Source organism: Diospyros lotus, chromosome 10 (assembly GCF_014633365.1).
Source record: "Diospyros lotus cultivar Yz01 chromosome 10, ASM1463336v1, whole genome shotgun sequence".
Taxonomy (NCBI): Eukaryota; Viridiplantae; Streptophyta; class Magnoliopsida; order Ericales; family Ebenaceae; genus Diospyros; species Diospyros lotus.
Genome location: NC_068347.1, coordinates 35,228,441 through 35,250,720, shown reverse-complemented (window position 1 = coordinate 35,250,720; position 22,280 = coordinate 35,228,441). Strand labels below are relative to the sequence as shown.

At 34.4% G+C, this 22,280-nt stretch overlaps 1 protein-coding gene and 1 long non-coding RNA gene across 3 annotated transcripts; one reads left to right on the top strand and one right to left on the bottom strand.

Moving 5' to 3' along the window:
- Positions 1–476: 476 nt before the first annotated feature.
- Positions 477–8,931, bottom strand: LOC127811051 (stemmadenine O-acetyltransferase-like). Of its 2 annotated transcripts, XM_052350764.1 has the most exons (4): positions 8,830–8,895; positions 8,604–8,680; positions 5,345–7,053; positions 477–678 (listed from the first exon to the last, which is right to left on the bottom strand). In XM_052350764.1, the coding sequence occupies exon 3, from the start codon at positions 7,012–7,014 to the stop codon at positions 5,674–5,676; it is 1,341 nt and encodes a 446-aa protein (XP_052206724.1). In that variant the 5' UTR covers positions 7,015–7,053; positions 8,604–8,680; positions 8,830–8,895; the 3' UTR covers positions 477–678; positions 5,345–5,673. The 2 variants fall into 2 exon arrangements, with proteins under 2 accessions (XP_052206724.1, XP_052206725.1); XM_052350765.1 differs by lacking the exon at positions 8,604–8,680 and having other exon boundaries at positions 8,830–8,931.
- Positions 8,932–14,249: 5,318 nt separating this feature from the next.
- On the top strand, positions 14,250–15,632 carry LOC127810960 (uncharacterized). Its single transcript, XR_008025611.1, has 3 exons — positions 14,250–14,393; positions 15,122–15,185; positions 15,559–15,632. It is a non-coding gene; the product is annotated as an uncharacterized LOC127810960 (long non-coding RNA).
- Positions 15,633–22,280: the final 6,648 nt, after the last annotated feature.

Here is a 22,280-nt window from a genome sequence, read left to right as displayed (position 1 = left end):
GCAATTCTCTTTTATGCAGTTGCTATGCATTAGATGTGCTCTGATTCATTTTTGAAATAGCAATATACCTTTTTTTCGTATAAGTAATACTAGAACATCTAGTTAACACTCCATTAATTAATTATCAATACACCTCTCATTTGAATGATTTAACGAGGGATGTATGGGTAATTCATTCAATATACACTCTGCATGCATTTATGGTTGTAGATCCAAACGATGAAAGGTCTTAAGCAAAAAGAGGGCCCACTTGATGGAGATTGAGTGAAAAGTTGAACACCTCTACGTGGGCAAACTCACGACATGAACAAAAAAAGCCAAGAGCAGAAGTCAAATATTGTAATTAGTTAAATAAAAACACGTATAGCCTTCATCGCACTTTTGTTGCTACAATACATCTGCTCCCCTTACAAGTTACAAGCTAAAAAAGTGTTAAAAGATAGAAAAATTTAGTTAAGACTGTAAGTCTTTGGACATCATCACGGGCTCCATTGTTCGGGGCAGCAGAATGGAGCGTACTATTATCCATATATTTATAATAATCATTGCTACAGAAGAAATAAATAAATAAAGTCGAAGGAGCGAAGATGGAGACTCATTTCTTGTAACCCATAAAATACCAAACTATGAACAAGCGGTAACAAAGCTATTGGAAAATAAAAGAGTACACAACTCTAACTTGACCACTCAAAGAAGAAGAGATTCTTTACAACAATTGCTAGAACATTTCTAACTCACACTTGGAACTCTCTACTAATGAGTTTCCACTCACTTCTTTGAATGATATAAAACTAGAAGTTAAACACACCTATTTATACTAGTTCTCAAGCAATTACAACCACTTATTTAACTAAATAATAACCACACACTTGGCTAAATAATAGCCACACATTTGGCTAAATAATAGTCACACATTTAACTACAGGAGAAAACTTAAAGATGATGACTCATCTCATCATCAACTTGGTGTCCCATCAATTAGAGATGACATTTAACACTCCCCCTCATCACTAATTTGGGGCTTCTTTATGACACCAAGTAATTCTCAACCCTTCGAGAACTTTATGAAGCTTAAGCTTTTCGTGAATATATCTGCAGCTTGATCATTCGTTTTGATTGACACCATCTGAATCTGATCTTGCAAAACCTTCTCTCTAAGATAGTGATAATGAACCTCAACATGTTTCGTTCTAGCATGAAACACAGGATTCTCAGCCAGACATATTGCTGATAGATTATCACAGTATAGTTGTACTGAATAATCTATTAATTGTTGTGTATCTTCCAACAATTGTACTAACCATGTGCATTCTTGTGCTGCCATTGCTGCTACTCTATATTCTGCCTCTATGCTTGATAAGGACACAGTTTGTTGCCTTTTGCTGGACTAAGAAACTGCTCATGATCTAAGAGTAAACATATACCCAGTAGTTGATCGACGGGTGTCATGATCTCCTGCATAATCAGCATCACAATAGCCAACTAGCTTGCAATCTTCACCTTTCTTATACAGAAGACCGTAGTCAATTGTGCCCTTCACATATCTTAATATTCGCCGAACTGCTTCCAAATGTGACTTCTTTGGATTTCGCATGTATCGACTCATTACACCAACTGCATAAGAAATATCAGGTCGAGTCAAGGTCAGGTAGATAAGACTACCTACCAATTGTCGGTACATTGTTGCATCTTCTAAGTCTTTTCCTTCATGTGCGCACATTTTGCAATTTGGTTCCATTGGTGTTGAGATCGGCTTGCATTCTAACATTCCGAACTTTTTCAACAGGTCTCTAGAATATTTTTGTTAACAGAGAAATATTCTTTCTTGTGTACGATCGGCTTCTAGACTAAGAAAGTGCTTAAGTTGACCAAGCTCTTTCATTTGAAAGCGAATAGATAGATTATGCCTTGTTCGGCAAATCTCTCCTTCATCATCTCCGGCAATGATTAAGCCATCCACGTACACCAGAACCACTGCCAATTTTCCTTCACTAGCTTTAACAAATAAGCTAGAATCTACATGTGCCATTGCATAACCACTTTGTGTTAAGAATTCAACAATCTTACCGTACCATGCCCTGGGTGCTTGTTTCAATCCGTAGAGTGCCTTCCTCAATTTACACACATACTCTGGATAAGCTCTATTCTCAAATCCTCTTGGCTGATTCATGTAAATCTCCCGATCCAACTCTCCATGTAGAAATGCATTCTTCACATCCATGTGCCACAAACTTCAGTCTTTGTTGGCTACAAATGCAAGTAGAACTCGCACTGTTGTAAGTTTTATCACAGGACTAAACGTTTCCTCATAGTCTAGTCCATACTACTAAGAGAAGCCCCGAGCTACTAACCAATCCTTGTACCTCTCAATCGACCCATCTGGACGACACTTTATTTTGTAAACCCATTTGCAAGATATGGGTTTCACATCTTTAGGCTTTGGCACAAGATCCCACGTCTGATTTTGCTCCAATGCAGTGATTTCTTCTCCCATAGCCTTAATCCATTCACAACTCTCTGATGCTTCTTCAAACATTTCAGGTTTTGTTGCAATTGCTTCTTCAACTATTGCTGCATTGGCATATTTGGAATTTGGCTTTCGAGCTCTTGTTGACCTTCTAAGTTCTGATTGTGGAATTGACTCTTCCACTTCAACTGGTCTATCATCTTGTCGATATACACCAGTTTGCCAAGGACTTTGAACTAACCCTTGTTCAACATTGTCATCGTCGTTTGGATCTTCTGGTTCATCTAATTTTGGGAGTTGGACAGAATGTTCCACCATCTTTTGTTGTAACTGGTCTTCAAACTCTCTCAAATTTGGCAACACCTTCTTTTCTGAGGACCACTAAGAAGATACTTCATCGAGAACCACATCTCGCGAAGTGTAACATCTTCCAGTCATAGGATCGCAACATTTCCACCCTTTCCTCTGATTATCGTATCCCACAAATATACATCTGGTTGCTTTCTTATCAAACTTGCTACGTAAATGATCAGGAACAAATACATAGCATACACATCCAAATATTCGAAAGTAGCTAACTGTAGGTTTTATTTTCCACAGTTTTTCAAATGGTGAAACAAACTCTAACCTTGGTTGATGAAGTTTGTTGATCACATGGGCTGCTGTTCTCATAGCTTTGGCCCAAAACCTTTCAGGTACATTCTTCGCATGTAGCATACTTCTACAAACTTCTGCAAGATGCCTGTTCTTTCTTTCTGCTACACCATTCTGTTGTGGTGTATTAGCACAGGTATACTGACGACATATTTGGCATTCTCGCAGGTATCGAGAGAACTTGTCTAAGCTATATTCTCCTCCGTTATCAATGCGAAAGCATTGGATCTTCTTTCCTACTTCTCCTTCAACTATTTCTCAAAACTCTTTAAACTTTGAGAATGTTTCAGATTTTTCTTTCATAAAGAAAACCCACACATACCTGGAGAAGTCATCAATAAATGTCACCATGTACCGCATCCCACCAACTGATGGTTGCTTGATTGGCCCGAACACATCAGAGTGAACCAACTCTAATGGCTCCTTTGCTTTAAACTTTGATTCCTCGTATGGCAATTGATGTGCCTTGCCATATTGGCATCCCGCACAGACCGTGTCTATTCTCACGTCAAGCTGAGGAAGTCCCTTAAGCATCGACTTCTTTACCATCACACTTAGCTTGGAATAGCTAACATGACCCAACCGCATGTGCCACAAATCTGCAGTCTCGATCCTTCTTGTCTTGTCTACATATGCAGACTCTGCTGACATCACATAGACTGATTCCAATCGTCGTCCTTCCATTGTCAACTTTTCTGAGATTTTGAGATCTCGATACACCTTTACATCTCGAGGGCTGAATAAGACATAGTAGCCTGATGATGTCATTTGAGCCACGGATAACAAGTTTTTCTTCATTCCTGGAACATGGTAGACATCTTGAAGTGGCACCTGGTTAGAATTATAACGAGGTGTGACTATTACCTTACCAATATGAGCTATTGGTAATCTTGAGTTGTCAGCCATCACCACCACATGACTTCCCTTATACTCAAACATGTTTTGCAGCTTGTCTTTATCACTTGTCATGTGATTTGAACAGCCTGAGTCTACGATCCAGTCATTCTCGTAGTCAATTTGTTCAGGTGTTGTTACAGTGAGAGCTAATTCTTCTTCCACCGTAGCGAATGATGCTTCAGCATCCCAACAACCTCCGTTATTTTCTTTAGAACTAGAAGTAGTAGCATTGCTCTCAACAAACTTTTTCTTGGACCAACAATCTTTCACCATGTGGCCTTTCTTGCCACAATTATAACAATTGCCATCAAACTTCTTTTTTTGATTAGATTGACTATTCTTGTTGTCATGCCTCTAAGCTCCCCCTGACTATGAGCTTCCTTGATGACCGCCTGATCTATCATCGTTTCTGCTTGATCCTTTCCCAGTATTCTGTTTGGGTTTATCTTTGCCCTTACCACTGAAGAGCGCTTCTTCCTTACTTTTTGGTGAGACTCCTCCCATCTGCTTCGCCAATGCTTCTTAACCGGCAATCAAGTTTTCAAACTCAACAAGTGACGGTTGAGTAGGCCAACCTTGTATTGCAGCAAAAAAGCCTCTGTACTTCGGTCTCAACCCATGAATGATTATTCTTTTCATTCTGGGTTCTTCAATATGGGAAGTTTAATCAAGTTGAGAAATTTCACGACACAGAAGCTTTACTTTTGTGAAGTATTGGTTGATCGTTAGATCTCCTTGCTTAATGGACAACAACTCATTCTCTAGAAGTTGCAGTCTTGTGTCATTCTTCTTTGAAAAGAGTGTAGCAAATGTGTCCCAAGCTTCTTTTGGCATTGTAGTATCCCGAATGTGCTCCAACATTTCTTCTTCAATGGTGGTCTTTAAGGAAAACATTGCTTTACCCGCTTTAATCTTCCATTTTACACAAGATGCCATTGGCATCTTCTTCCGCCGATTGTGTGACTTCACTACCGTTGATGACCTCCCAAAGACCTTGCCCTTGCATGTAGGACGTCATACATGTTGCCCATGTGTTGTAGTTTTGATTGTTGAGTTTCTTGATTTCTCCAACTGCTTGAAGATCACTCATCGTGTTGATAGTACCTCAGTAATACCAAACAAACTTTATCTTAGATAACAGACTTGCAGAGTGCCTAACTGCTCACGACACAAAGAAACTCCTTCAATAAATTTCTCAAGAAATCTTTTCTGGTGTGGAAGATCAGTCAAGGCTGCAACCACAGAGCATACTAAGAATTTCAAGAGAATTTACAACCAAAGCTCTGATACCAAATGTTGGAAAATAAAAGAGTACACAACTCTAACTTGACCACTCAAAGAAGAAGAGATTCTTTACAACAATTGCTAGAACATTTCTAACTCACACTTGGAACTCTCTACTAATGAGTTTCCACTCACTTCTTTGAATGATATAAAACTAGCAAGCTAAACACACCTATTTATACTAGTTCTCAAGCAATTACAACCACTTATTTGGCTAAATAATAGCCACACATTTGGCTAAATAATAGCCACACATTTAACTAGAGGAGAAAACTTAAAAGATGATGACTCATCTCATCATCAACTTGGTGTCCATCAATTAGAGATGACATTTAACAAAAGCTACTATTTTGATCCCGAAAACTACCAAACTATGAGGATGATATGGGAAAACTTGGATTTGTAGAAGCGTAGCTCAGGAGCTCAGCATCATGTTCCAAAATAGCCATTTCAGGTTCATCCAAGTGCACCCATGCTTCTATTCCCCCATCATTGCTTTCTTCTAGAAAGACCCCATTCAAAAACACTGGACGGGGAAGTCCCCAACCATGGCTAACCCAAATAGGCTTTCCCCATCCGAAGTCCAATTTTGAAAATCTGAAACTTCTCAAGTCGCTAAACAAAATCACCTCTGGTTTTTCTTTGGCATGTAATTCATCTCTTTCTTCCATCCATTTGCACATCCTGTGAAAGCCTTCATCACCTTGCATGCTTTTAATGTAATCACCATCTACTTTTTTGATTGCTTCATTCACAAGGCCCACCACAACTTGTAACTCGATTTCATTAATGTTTGATACATTGTGAAATGCAATTGTTTGCCAGAAGATATTCCCAAAAGAATTTTCAAACAGTGGTGGTACCATTCGCGGCCGCATGTTTACTGCCAAGACCAACATGGATGGTGTTTGGAAGCCTTTAATCGCTGTAGAAGCAACCATCACACACTTCCAGATCAAACCCGTTACCACTTGGGAGGTACTTGGATAAGGAACTAGTTGGCTAGTGGCCTTGACCTTGAGGTTTTTAATGGCATTGCAATCAAATACAAATCTCCTTAAGGTGTTTTTACCTTCTTTCAACCACTTCTCTTTAAGGAATGTCATGCTACGTGGTACTTGTTCAGATCTTGGAGGGAAAAGTGACGATGCTGAGGAGAAATCAGGAAATATTGCGTTGTCTTTACGACCACTAAATAAGGAAGCCCAACACTTGAGAAAAGTTGCTTGCGAATTTGCATCTAGAACCTTGTGGGACATTGATAGGCCAAGAGCAATTCCCCCAAAATCAAATACGTTGACTTGAATGGCTAGTTGACCTATGGTAGTTTCAGGCTCAGGGACAAAGTCTTGGTAAGGAACAAATTGGTGTAGGACCTCAAGTTTAGGCTGTTTAAGGAACTCGGACATGTGACAATTAACTTGAGTTTCTATGAATAGAATTCCTTCACAATTACAATCAAATGACATGTGGTCTTTAAGTCGTCCAGCGAGTGGATAGAAGTGAGATAAAGTCTCAGACAACGAAGTTTTTAAGCGAGACAATATTTGTTTAATGTTGTAATTGGCCTCACTTATGGGATAATAAAATACCGTGGGAACATATGCAGGAGGAGTGAGTTGGTCCAAGAGAGAAATCTTAAAGGTTTTTAGGTGAGTTGGTGGTGGTGAAGATGGCTTGATGTATTCTCTAGAAATGACTTGTACTTCCATGTTGATCGCTAGCTTTGAAAGGGAAATTAATAATTTGTCCTGCAATAACAAAAATATCAGTGAGTTGTCCCTATCCCATTATAATAAGCCTGTAATGCTGCTCTTACATAGAATGGCTAATTGATTGCTACCACAACAATGTTCATTGCTTAGGTTAGGATCTTGCCTACGATTACTGAAAAAGGATTGTAAAATCTCCAAAGCGAGGGGAAACTAGCTTCTCATGCTATGTTCAGAATTAGTTTTTTGTTAGGGACAAAAAATAGAAGTGAAACCTGTTATTCTTAGCTAGGCAAACCAACAATTTTCATATGCCAAAACAGATTATTAACAAAGTTAATGTTCACTGAAGATAAAATATAAACTCAAATTCTTACCCTTTTTTTTTTTTTCGTAGAAGTACCTTAGATCAAACACATGTTAAATCGCCGGTTGAAGAGTGATCGCGTACTAAAAACACCCACAAAATTGCCGCTTAGAGCATCTCCAATCTTGGACACCAAATTGGACGCCAATTTGGTGTCCAACAGTGAATTACACCAAAAATTTTAATACCATTTTGGTGTTGTCTCCAATGTTGGACACCAAATTAGTGTAAAAGATAATCTTTAAAGAATATTCTATAAATAAATATTAATAGTATAATATAATTAAAAATAATTAGTCATCTTTTAAGTTTTTTTTTCTTTTCATCATGTATTTTTAATTTAAGTTAATGAAAAAATTATTGCTTTTCATTATATCATTGAATTTTTGCATTAAGAATATTTTCTTTCTATTAAGTAATTATTAAAATACAAAAATTCATATACATAAACAAAAATATTTCATTTTATATAAACATGGTATTTATAAAATATATTAAATATTTTAAAATATATTCAATATTACACTCATTTTATAGATCTTAATAAAATATTTCTGTCGGTATATATTTTTTATAATAATCTAATTTATATTTTTAATTATTAATCAAAATATACAAATATAATAAAAGTAATAAAGGATATAAAGAGAATAAGTTATTTTGAAGTTATACAAAGAGGGATAAAATTAAAAATAAAAATAAAAAATTGGTGTTGGTGAATAGTGTAACACCAAATTTGGTGTTACACTATTCACTCAACGTCAAATTTGATTATTGAAAATTGTGCCTAACACTATTTTGGTATATTGGTTGGAGACAGTTTTAGCGCCAATTTGCAATTGGCGTTGCAATTGGTGCTCCATTGAAGCAGCTCTTAGATGCCTAAGTTGAGAGTAAAATTATTGTTCTTGGGAGAGGAAAATAGCAGGTTTTCTTATGTTCTATGCTGTGCCTAAACAACCAAAGGGTATTTCCTTTTATAGGGTAGTTTCCTCCCATTATGGAAATAACCATCTTTTCCTTGGATCAAAAATCAATTTTTTATCATTCACAGGTACAAAACAATAATAACTAATTAACTATAACATAATATGTCTTACTCATTAGATGTGATCAATTATATGAACTTTAACTTTTATCACTTGTTTTTATCTAAATATGACTAAATTTTCTAAAGTTCACGTTATTTAATCTAACAAAGTTTTCATGAATTGTTGAATACCTAACATAACCCTCCTCGTCTATCCAACTGAAAGCCGCCATTAAAGGTGATTAAATTAGGCAGCAAAATTTTCCCACCTGTTAAAAGGTAGGCAGATCAAGGAAAGTGAATACATAGAAATGTGTGTACATACATATTATAGTTGATGATCGATGCAAGTATGCATTGAGAGATGTGCGTGGAGAAATGAGGAATGAAATCGGAGAGCACGGAAAAATTAACTTACCAAGAGCAGAGCTCTCAAGTTTGAGAAGCTTTACTGCCGGTTTAATGTGGATGCAGGATGTGAATGGTGCTGTGTCTATATCCAGATATATAGCTGGGGGATGGATTGTTTGGCCGGCTGGAACAGGCTGAGCTTAAAATAAAAGAATAAAAGGCATAAAAGATGGAATGATTAAGAGTTGGCCTAATGATGTGACCTTGGAGACAATATTTTATATGGTGGTGATGCCAGATCAGTGGGAATTCTTTCGTAACACTGTAACACAGCACAATTAGAGCCGGCCGTGGGCCTAGGCTGTCTAGACAGCCGCTTAGGATCTCTCTTTCATTCAATTAATTTTAATTTTTTTAATAATTTTTAAAAAAAATCATAAATTATTATTTAAATTATTTAATAATTATCATAATTTAAATTATTTTATTAGTTATCATAATCTTAAATTATTTTATTTTTATCAATTAAATAATTATTAATATTATTTTTATAAATTATTTTATTTTTTATTTAATAACTAAATATTTCAAAAAACTAAAAAATAATAACAAAAGATACCTTCCCTCTTTCCCTTAACTAAATTCCAAAATCTTCAAAGTCCAAAGTTTAATCCCCCATTACCTTCATCTCCCCTATATACTCCCTTCTTCGTCATCTCCAGCCAATCGATTGTCATTACTCATCGTCATTGTTAGGAGAAAGTCACTATTTTGTTTAAGTATGCATTAATCTCTAATTCATTGTCTGGGGTTGAAAATTTTATTTGACTTTTTTTTTCTTTTAATTTTAAATTTTAACATTTAAGAGGGAGACATCAAAAAATTATTTTTAATAAGAAAACAAGTACACACTAAGTTTTCAAAAAAATTAATAGTGGTGGGCCTAAGGTTGTTTTGTGTGCGATAGGGAAAGTGTAATTAATTTCTTCTATTTTTCATGGTTGTGTTCTTCTGATAATTTATTTTGTAGATTTCAATTCAAATATCAAATCTAATCAAATTCTATTATTCTTCAATTATATTTAAATTTCATATTGTATTGATTTTCATATTTGAATTGATTTATTATGTCTATTAGAAAATATTTGTTGATTTTTCATCTAAAAATACTAGAAAAATAAATTTAAAGTAAAATATTGTAAATTTTAAATTATTATTTTGATAACTTTGAATGTTTTTATATAATAAAAAAATTATTTATATTTAATACATATAATTTTATTTTTAAATGTAAAGGATTTCATATAAAATTTCACTTAAAATTTTTAAAATGTTGACGCCGACTCTGAGCACAATCAATTATAAAACATGTGCTTATCCATGTCAACCATGCCGGTCACTAGCAATTACGTAAGTAAACTACGAAATTACTCAATACATGGCATTGAATTCATCAAACAATGTAAGTTGACCTTCATCTATAGTTTGAATTCATCAAGTATCTCCATATGTATGTTTTTAATCATAGATAATTTTCTTATAAATTATTTAAATCACAGGAAAATGTGTTCGATTTTAAAAGAATAAGAAGGCATTCCTCTGAGCAAGTATAATAGTTCTCTTTTTAGAGGAGATAAACTCGATGACTACAAATATGTGACAATTAACTTGAGTTTCTACGAATAGAACTCCTTCTTCAACATTACAATCAATGGATATGTGATCTTTAAGCCATCCATCAAGTGGGTAGAAGCAAGATAGAGTATCAGAGAGCGAAACCTTTAAACGAGCCAATTCTTGTTTGATAGAATTCAAGTCACCTATGGGACACTGAAAGACCATGGGGACATATGCAGCAGAAGAATGAAGTTGGTCCAACAGACAAATCTTAAAGGTTTTTAGGTGGTTTGGTGTTGGGGAAGATGGCCTAATGTATTCTCTTGATACGACTTGAACTTCCATGTTGATCGCTTTAAGATGAAAGTGATTTGTCCTGTGAACAATAACAACAGCAATAATGAGTAGTTTTAAGTCTTACCATTTATGTGGAAATGCAGAAAGTAGAGAGGTTGATGAATGAAAATAAAGAGGAAGAAAAAACTGACAAAAGAGCTCAAGTTTCAGAGGCTTTTCTGGGTTTATGAAGAGCCTCAAAAGGTGATGTTTCAATAAATATAGCAGCGGCGGCTGGATGTTTTTGGTCAGTTCACACGCGCAAAGAAGAAGAATGTTGAAAAGAACAGTATAGAAAGCCAAAAGTTTGTCTAAAACGCGAGTAGTCATCTTAATTAAAAAAATTGTAATGTTGAGTCATACTAGACGGTTCCCAATTTATCATCCTTTGTGCCATATTAGGAGGATTTACACAATAAATAATTCCTTTGGGCAGAATGTAATTATCATCCTGTGTGCTCTGAGTTTAACTAATGTCAAATGCGCAGGAAAAAAAAAAAAAAAGAACTTCATATTAATTTAGACTAGTGATTTATTTGCTTTATGCTTTTGCAGTGACTGTGCGCTACTTTATTTTATTTAGGAGCAATGTTATATGAATAAAAATTAAATATTTCGCATAATATATAGCCCTGTAATATGTGGTTTTCTATGAATGGAAAGGAAATATTTTTTAGGCCATATGAGATCTGATGAGGTTTTTCTATTGTTTAAGAGGAGTCGTCCCTCATTTGGATTCACCATTTGTTCGTCTACCTACCAAGGATCCTACCCAACAGAATCTTTTGACTGCTATGTTGATCGAACAAACAAAAGGGTATAACAAAAATGCCATTTGAACATTATAGTCTTAACACTTTTATATATATATATATTGCTCCTGACAGAACATCTTGATTGTTACATGAAGATATGTTTTTTTCAATAACAAGTGGTATCATATCTATAAAGAAATTATCTCAACAATTGTTACGCTTCTGTTTTGATGTTAAACAATGATGAATTAATACAAAAAGTACCAAATTAGAAAGATGGAATGAAAAGCCCTGTATTTGAGGTGTAGGTTAGGAATTCAAGATCTTGCTCTAAAATAAGCCATTATAGCTTCATCGCGAACTCTAGACAAATTATGAAAAATCATTGGGGCGTAATCTTTTATAGCGACGTGCTACACTACCCGCATGTAGTGTCAAGTGAGTTAGCGTCGCTTCATCGGTACCCAAATGTAGTGACAAGTGAATAAAGATTCCCGCATTTGTTTGGACGGATGTGGGCAAAAAAGTTAGTCCAAAATCAAAATCAAAACCAAAATAAAAAAATAAAATCAAAAACAAATTCAAAGTCAAGGTCAAAACCAAAATCATAGATTAAAGATTGGGTTATGGAATATGGGAACATTAATAGGAAAAGCTATGGAAGTGATGGATGTGATGATTAGGAGAAAAATTAATATTATGCGCCTTCAAGAGACGAGATGGGTAGGAAAAAAAGTAAAAACTTTGTCAGAAACTAGATATAAAATATGATACATAGGAAATGATCGAGCAAAAAATAGAGTCGGAATTATTATGGATAAAAGCTTAGTAGATGTAAAGAGAATAGGGGATAGAATTATTATGGTGAAGGTTGGTATAGGAAGAATGACTATGAATATCTTTAATACATATGCACCACAAACGGGATTAGATGAAGAGGTAAAAACAAAATTCTGGGAAGACCTAGAGAGACTCATACAAATGATACCAAGAGGAGAAAAGGTGATCATAGGAGGTGACTTAAATGGTCACGTGGGTAGAGACAGAAACGGCTATAGAGAGGTACATGGAGGGTATGGATTCAAGAAAATTAATAATGAGGATAAGTCTATTCTAGATTTTACTATGGCATATGGGCTCATCTTAGCTAATACTAGATTCCAAAAACGGGATGAACACTTAATTACATATAAAAATATCACATCAAGCACTCAAATAGATTAATTTCTCATGAGATAAGAGAATCGATTATGTTGTAGGAATTGTAAGGTGATACCGGGGGAGTGTTTGACTACTCAACATAGACTTTTGGTACTTGACGTGCAAGTAAGAAATTGGAAAAGAAAAAATCACATAAAACAAAATCCAATAATTAAGTAGTGGGATTTAAAAGTGGAGAAACAACTAATCTTCAAAGAAAAACTAAGGGGTAGAAGAGAATGGAATAGAGAAGAACAGGCACATCAAATGTGGAGGGAAATGGCTACTGCCTTGAGAAGCACGGCAAAGGTAGTCCTTGGAGAGACAAATGGTAGAGCCCCAAACCTTAAGGAGTCTTGATGGTGGAATGAAGAGGTACAATTGAAAATTAGAAATAAGAAAACTTGCTATAAGGCTGTATATCAATGCAATAATGAAGAAAACCTAAAACATTATAAAAAATAAAAAAAGACAGTAAAAACAGCTGTTAGTGAAGCAAGGTCAAAAGCATATGAGAATCTATATAAACGACTTGATACAAAAGATGGAGAAATAGATATATATAAATTAGCTAAAGCAAGAAAAAGAAAAACAAGGGATCTAAACCAAATGAAATGCATAAAAGATGAAAATTAAAATGTATTAGTGAATAAGGGAGCGATTAAGGAGAGATGGAATGAGTATTTCACAAAATTATTCAATGATAGTGGGGACACAAGAGTTAGGTTGGGACATCTTAGTAACTCCGAAGGGAACGTGAGCTATACATTTTATCGACGCATAAGTTCAAATGAAATAAGACAAGTATTAAAAAAGATGAAAAATCATAAAACAGTGGGACCAAATAATATACCAATAGAAGTATAGAAATGCATGAGAGAAGAGGGCATCTCCTAACTAATGAAATTATTTAACGCGATCCTTAAATCAAAAAAGATGCCAAATAAGTGGAGGAAAAGTAATTTGGTTCATATATACAAAAACAAATGAGATGTTCAAAACTGTAAAAATTACAGAGGAATTAAGTTAATGAGTCATACCATGAAACTCTAAGAGAGAGTATGTAATACCCTAAGTCACATTAAATAAATTAAATTAATTTAGTCTATATGATATTAAGTTTATGTAATTAATTTGGTTTAAATTAATTATGTTTATAGGATTAGCTCAAGTATGTATGTGAAATATAAATAAATGTATAAATATGTAAATAAAAATAGTAAGATTAATGTGATTAAATTATAATATAATTTAAGATTAAAAGAAATCATTTTATGTAAATGTAAGTATATATGTAAATATGTATATCGTGTATATATATATGTAAAAAAAAAAATCTAAAAATTGGATTGCAGAAGCAGTGCGCGGCCAGAGCATGGCCGCGCCTGCAAGTTGCTTCTTGGGGGTAAAAGAAGGGTTTTAAATGCTGAAATGACCGGAGTATGGCCTCTGGGACGCGTGGCCGTCGATGGGGAAGCGAAGTACGTCGAAAATGGGCTATAAATAGCCGCTCCAAGACTGCCCAATCCACCCGAAAATTTTGAGGCTTAGATCGGTCGATTGGGAGAGATTTTGTGAGATTAGAGAGTAGGGTCTTGATCTTCAGGTCGTGGGCAAGCATTCTGGAAAATTTGGATGTCAACGAAGCAGTGGAGAATGAGCAATCAAGCTCGCCGAAAAATCGCAAACTCGCCGGAGCCGCGACTTCAAACGACGAATCGAGGTACCAACTGTTATTTTTTTGAAAATTTAAAGCCATAATCGAGTTATGGGGGTCGAGTTTAAGGGGGAAGGAGGCTTCTTTCGAAGCTTCGTGCACTGGCAGCGTCACCGACGGCGTTAGAGCCACCGGGGAAGATGACCGGAAAGGGGGGGTCGGGCGCATGAATGCACGCGCCCGCGGTTGAGGCAAGGGTGCGTGCAGCCCACGCGCCCGTCCGAAAAAAAAAAAAAAAAAAGAGTAAAATTTTGAAACATTTTTTAAATTTGAAATGTTGTTTATATTAGTGAAGCAATTTTCTAGAAATGCCAAAATTATGTAATTTAAGTAGATTTTTCTATTATAGAAATAAAGAAAAAATAGGATTTTAATTCTGAAAATCTCAAGAAAATTTCAGAATGTTATAAGTATTATTTAAGAAATATTAGTGAAGAGAAATTTAATAAATTGAAAGATTAGGTAATTATTATGTAATAATTACATATTTAGCTATTATGAAATAAGGGAAAGAGTAGGAATTTAAGTTAGAAAATTTTAAGAAAATTCCAGAATACTAGGAATATTATTTAAGGAATATTGGTAAAGAGAGATTAAATTTTTATGAAGCTTAGATAATTATTATGTATTTTGAAGAGATAAAGCTTAGGAATAAAATAAAAAAAATGAAAAAAAAATGGAAGAAATTATGAAAAATTATCAAATAGTATTCTAAAAATAAATCTATGCTGTAGGGGTCCTTGTGAGCAAGGAGATTAAGGGATAGCCGCTTGGCACGTAGTTCGAGACAAATTAGCTGTAAGTATGCTGCCTGAATTTAATACAGTTATAAATGTAAATGCTTTTATCATATTGGCATGCTATGATATGAAACCATCATGTAGACTGCATCAATAGCATGACTATGAAATGCATACATGCACAATGATACTGTTGATCACATGCATATGAGGCCGTAGGGAGTACGAACTGACACCGCTGGCCTATTAAGGGTGCACCCATACACCCCAACTTTGAAGAGGTGGCCGCTAAAATGATAGGTAGCATGAGGAGTGTAGTTGACACCTACGATAAAAGACATTGCATACACTCATAGCATTGCATTTGGTATTCTTACTTAGATGATTCATCATCTAACATGGGTTCGCCCCTGGAACATTCAACGTTCCAGCCGGGACTTGCAGAGATGATTCAAAGAGTGGTGATGTGTAGTGACACGAGACATCAAGATGCGAGTAAATGTACCATGTTATAATATGATTAGTTTAAGATTTATGTATATTGTTCCATCATCAAACGCTTTATGTATTAACTTATATTAAATGCCATGTATAATTATTAAATTATGCATTACCATGAGCAGGTTCGATTCAGCTTCCGCTTTACATTTATTTCTAGTCTAGATATCTCATCTGGCACTAGATACGGTCTTAGGGAATTTTAAAATAATGTTCAAAAAAAAAAATTAACCAAATTTCCTAAGGCATAACATGCCCAAGAAGACGGGCTGTTACAGAGTAATAGAACAAAGGCTCAGAAAATAAACAAATGTCTCGAAAAATCAGTTTGGTTTCATGCTTGGTAGGTCAACAATGAAAGCTATATACCTACTGAAGCACCTAATGGAAAGGTATCAGAATCAACAGAAGGATCTGCATATGGTGTTTATAGATCTAGAAAAGGTCTATAATAGGGTCCCTAGAGGAATATTATGGAGGGTTTTAAAGAAGAAAAGAGTCTGAATAACCTATATACAAGCCCTTAAGAACATGTATCACGTTGCAGAAACAAGAGTCAGAACATGCGGAGGGGATACTGAACCATTTCAAATTACAATGGGACTGCATCAAGCTTTTGCACTAAGTCAATACTTATTTGTTTTAGTAATAGATGAATTAACTAAACACATTCAGACAGAGGTGCCATGGTATATGCTATTTGCAGATGACATAGTGTTGGTAGATGAAACAAAAAAGGGAGTGAACACTAAGCTTGAATTGTGGAGAAATAATTTAGAATTTAAGGAATTTAAATTAAGTAGAAGAAAAACAAAATATATGGAATGTAAATTTAGTAAGAATACAAGAGTGGAGGATGTTATAATAAAATTGGAAGACCAAATCTTACAAAGAAAAGACTATTTTCGATATTTGGGATCAGTGATTCAAAAAGATAGAAAAATTCACGAGGATGTCATGATAGAATTAAGGTAGGCTGGCTAAAATGGAGAAATGCATCAGGGGCGTTATGTGATAGTAAAATCCCATTAAAACTGAAAGAAAAATTCTATAGGACAGCTATAAGACCAGCTCTATTGTATGGCTCAGAATGTTGGGCAGTTACATACCAGCATGAACAAAAGACAAGCGTAGCAGAGATGAGAATGTTAAAATGGATGTGTGGTCATACAAAATAAGATAAAATTATAAATGAGGTTATTGATAATAAGGTAAGAGTAATGCCAATCGAGAAGAAGATGAGAGAGATTAAACTAAGATAGTTTGGTCATGTGAGAAGAAGACCAAGAAACGCTCCTATGAGGAGAGTTGATGAAATGAAATAATTAATCAAAAAAAGAGGCAGAGGCAGACCCAATAAGATTTTGAGAGAGACATTAAAATTTGATATAAAATATATGGGCCTAAATGAAGATGTGACAAAAGACAAAAATATATAGATGTCTAGAATTCATCTAGCCGACCTCACATAGTGAGATAAAGGCTAAATATGTTGTCATTGCTGTTATAGCTTGATCTAGTGCACTCTTTTTTTTATTCCTCAATTCCTGCTCGTTTCTCCTAGAAATATCCCTCTGACAAACATTGGATTTGGAAGTCCCAAATAGGGAAAGCTCCATCTGAGATAGCTATAACATATATACTTCTGGTTTTTCTTTGGCATGTAATTTATCTCTTTCTTCAGCCAACTTACGTATCGTATGAAACCCTTCCTTCCCTTTCAAGCTATTGATATAATCACTATCTAGTTTTTAATTGCTTCCTTTACTAGGCCCATCACAAGTTCAGCTCTTCAGTTTCGCCCTTCCTTCCCTTTCAAGCCCAGTTTTTGATTGATCTTTTAAGAGCTGTTTATGGCACTAGAATCTAACATATATCTCCCTAATATGTTTCTCCCTTCTTTAAACCAATTCTCCTTGATGAATGCCAAGCCGCAAGGTAGGCGTTTGGATGTTGGAAGGGAAAAGTAATGGTCCTGAGCTGAGATATGGTAATATTATGCCTCATGACATAGGTTAAATAATCCGATAAGTAATATGTCAGTATCAATTCATTGGACTGCAAGTTCGATCCTTACCCTGTGTAAGGGTTAAAAGCCCAACTTACAATTTATGTCCTTTGATATAATTGAGAAGACAAAAACTAAGAACCACACAAACACAATCATTCCCGATATGGTAACATTGTTGTCTGGACAGTCAGTTTACAATATGGCCGACACTTGAGAGGAACAACCAGTTTTTTTGCATCTAGAACATTGTGTGACGTGGACACACCAATTTCCCTCTTAATCAAATACGTTAACTTGAATGACCAATTGACCTATGCTAGTTTTAGGCTCAAGGCTTAGGGACAAGGTCCTAGTAAGGAACCAATCAGTGCATGAACTCGAGTTTAATTAGGATGCTTAAGAAACTCAAATACGTGACAATTAACTTGAACTTCTACCAAAACAAAACAAAACAAAAAAAAAATCATCATTACAATCGAACGACATTTGATCTTTGAGCCATCTAGACAATAAATAAAAGCGAGTTAACGTCTCAAAAAGAAAACTTTGCAAACAAGCTAAAATTGCCACCATTTATGGATGGTGAAAGGCTATGGGAGGATATTATTACACGTTAAAGAAATGAGAGAGAAATCTTGAATGGTTATTAGCAGAGAGTAGGTGCTGGTGAAGGATGATTTAAGGGGTGTTTGGGTTAAGAGTTTGATCATTTATATGTTATTAATGGAGCTTAAACACAGTATAAGTTATTTAGTTACACGTTTATTAAAAATTAAAAAGGTTAAACGCTATTTGACAGCGTTTTAGAAAAGGTCATCTCCTTGTTTTTCTCAAAACGTTATACAAAGCTTACAAAATTGATAAAGTATTTTACAATTTTATCATTCAACAATTATAATATTTTCAATCTTCAAAAATTCAATTATAAATTATTTTCTTTCACCATCTCCCTCCATCTCCTTCTCGTCACCTGCATTGTCACCATCCTCCATCTCCTCGATTGTAGCTATTGCCTCCAATCCCATCGTCTTTGTCGTCATTATTGCCTCCATCGTCACTTTTGTCACCCTTTGCCCTTCTCTTTTTATTTTTATATTTTATATATATTAATAAAATATATTTTTTATATATTTAACATATAAAATATTGTATTAAAATATTTTTTAATAATTGTATATAATTTATCAACATATAATGATAAAAATTTTATTAGCTAGATATTAATTTATAATTTATTTTTATCTTTTTGTTAAATTTTGATAATTTATTAAATTTTTTAAACTAAATATATAATTATATAAATAATAAGTTAAAAGTATATTTGTTATTAACTTAAAGGCTAGTTAAATTTAAACATTTACATAACTTTTGAGTTGGAGGGTTTAAAAGTCACCTTAAAAAACAATAAGCCAAACATCCTCACGCCATTTTAAACTCCATGCTCGCTGCCTTTATAACAATAATAATATTAGTAGAAAAGGTAAAATTATTAGAGCTTACAAAGTTTGTTGAGAGAGAGGGAGAGAGAGAGAGTCGTTAACTGATTTATGTGAGACTCAAGTAAAGTTTAGATGTTAATTAAAGATTCATATTACAATGGCTTTGGGCTTTTTGTTTCTTTTGAACGGACGGTGGAAAGGTGTGGAAAATTCAAGGAATAATGGGGCTTGAGGTTGACTGGGAAAGCAAGACAAGATTCGAAAGGTTTACCTTAATTCAATTGTGAATTTAGTTTATGTTGAATGATGAGTGGATGTTATTGATACATTATTTATGTATATTTTGAGTTACATAATGTATTTAAATGATAAAAATATTTCTGGCATATCATGAAAGTAGCCCAACACTTGAGGAAAGTAGCCAACGTATTTGCATCTAGGATCTTGTGTGACATGAGCACGCCAATGGAAATTCCTCCAGAAGCAAATACATTGGCTTGAATAGCCAGGTGAACCAAGCTAGTTTCTGGCTCAAGGACAAAGTCTTGGCAAGGAACAAATCGGTGCAAGACCTCAAGTTCAGGTTGCTCAAGAAACATTGACATGTCACAATTAACATGAGTTTTTATAAATAAAACTCCTTCGTCATTACAATTGAATGACATGTGGTCCTTGAGCCGTCCGGCGAGTGGATAGAAGCGTGATAGGGTCTCGGAGAGTGAACTCTTTAAACGATCCAACACTTGTTTGACGGAGTTGGAATCGGATATGAGATAGTGAAAGACAAAAGGGACGTATTTAGAGGGTAGGAGCTGGTCCAAGAGAGAAATGTGAAAGGTTTTTAGGTGAGTGGGTGTTGGTGAAGATGGCTTGATGTATTCTCTGGAAACAACTTCAACCTCCATGTTGATCGCTTCGATGATTGAAATTGAAGAGGAAGGAAAGGGGCTTACAACAGTAGATATCTAGTTTTGGGAGGCTTTACTTGGTTGATGATGGGCCTGATAGGTGATGCGTCCGTATATATAGCAGCGGGGAGTGGATGTCTTGGTCACGTGACATGAAAATGAAGATAAAAGACAGTCGAAAGCCAAACGGTTGTCCAAAACGAGCAAGGCCTTGCATGATAAGAAAAGTAGTCAGCTTAATTCAAAATTCATATTAAATTTTACAATGGCTTTGTTTTTTGTTTTAGAGGATGGATACGCACGCAGCTCCCACAAATAGATATCTTATTTCAATTAAGCTTTCAGCTAATCTTTCCATAAATTTCTTAATAGATAGATATGCGTGTTCAACATAGCTATGCAACATAACGACTATATTAATTGGGTTTGATTGATATGAACTAAGTTTAATTTATCATTATATATACAGGTGATTTGTTTGTTTTATGCTTTTGCAATGACATTTTGTTTATTATATATTATTTATGATATATGTTATATATAGTTGACCGTGGGATAAAACTAGTTGTTTTTTAGTATATATATTATATAAAATAAAAGATAAATGAATAGGATAAAGCACTCTAATATATATGTATGTATTTATTAGAATGTAAAAGACTTGTTATTCCTGAGACTTACTGCTGATCATTTGGCCTTCGCACACAGTTCTGATAATAGTTATCTTATGTCAATCAAGCTTTCAGCTAACGTTCCCATAAATTTCCTAGTAGATAGATAGATGCCTGTTCAACACAGCTATTTAACATAACATTAATGGTTGTATTAATTGGTTTGATTGATGTGAATTAAGATTAATTTATCATTATACTAGTGATTTCTTTGTTTTATGCCTTGGCAATGACATTCTGTTTATTATTATCATTTGGCCTATGCACTGAGTTCCCATAAATGGATATCTTATTTCAATCAAGCTTTCAGCTAATGTTCCCATAAATTTCCTAGTAGATATATAGATGCGTGTTCAACACAGCTATTTAACATAACATTGGCTGTATTAATTATTGGTTTTATTGATGTGAAATAAGTTTAATTTATTCATTTTGTTTTATGCTTTTGCAATCACATTCTGCTCTTTGTTATTTATAATATATGTTATATATAGTTGACCTTACATAGTGAGTTAAAAGTTATGTTATTTTTTAGGATATATATTATATAAAATAAAAGATAAATGTATAGTAATTAAAGCACTCGATTAATATATATGCATGTATTTATTAGAATGTAAAAGACTTGTTATTCCTAAGACTTGGACTGCTGATAATTTTGGTTTATGCACCATCTAGACTACATCATGGATCTAAAATTATCAAAGATGGATAGTTTTAGAGAATACATGATTAAGATTTGTAGATTACATTGAAAGGAATTTAATTATTATGGCCTTAAACAAGAAGATAAAAAGGATAAAAGATGGAATGGTTTGGGCTGAAATGGAGGAGTCTTCTTGTTGTCTGTTTTGGGGAGTTCTGTTTTTTTCTCCCTTTTTTGGGTTGTAGCACTGTAATCTGGGCTGTCCTTTTAGGCTGTATTGGTGCCTATATATATATTAGTTAAATTTGGTAATAAAATTATATATTTATCAACAATAAAAAAAAAAAAAAAAAGAACTAGAACAAACCTTCACGCATCCATGCATCATGTCACTACGAATAAATTATAGACTATAGGTTTGTGGGAATTCTTTTTTCTTCATAGCAAACCCACAACTAATACATTACGTAACATGAGGCCATGTGATCTCAGGCCAGTCTATAGATTAAAACTACTTTGGAATCCTTCAAATTAGCAATGCAAATGGGTCTTCGTTTACAGTTTGAACAGGTCAGTGCTGATCTTATCCTCATTGTTAATCTTTCATTAGACTAAAGATGGAGACTGTTTCTCCTGCATTCACTGCCTATCAGAAACGTAAACGAACTGCAATGCGTAGGTAGGAAGCTGATTTAAGTATAGTTTAATGTCAAATAAATAAATAAGCCATAGCTGCTTCTTACATATTTAACGTTAAAGGCGTATGAGAATCTGAAGGGAAGGAATAGTTTAAAGGAGTCGACAAATATTGTATGGAAAAAGGCTTCGAAACATGTGTGTTGTTATTGCAAGTTGGAACACGTTTGATGATGTCTATGCTGATTCTATTATATTAGTTTAGAGGGTGTTTCGCTTAATTACCCTTAATTTTTTTCCAAAGGTTTTACCTTAATTCAATTGTGAATTTAGTTTTTGTTGAA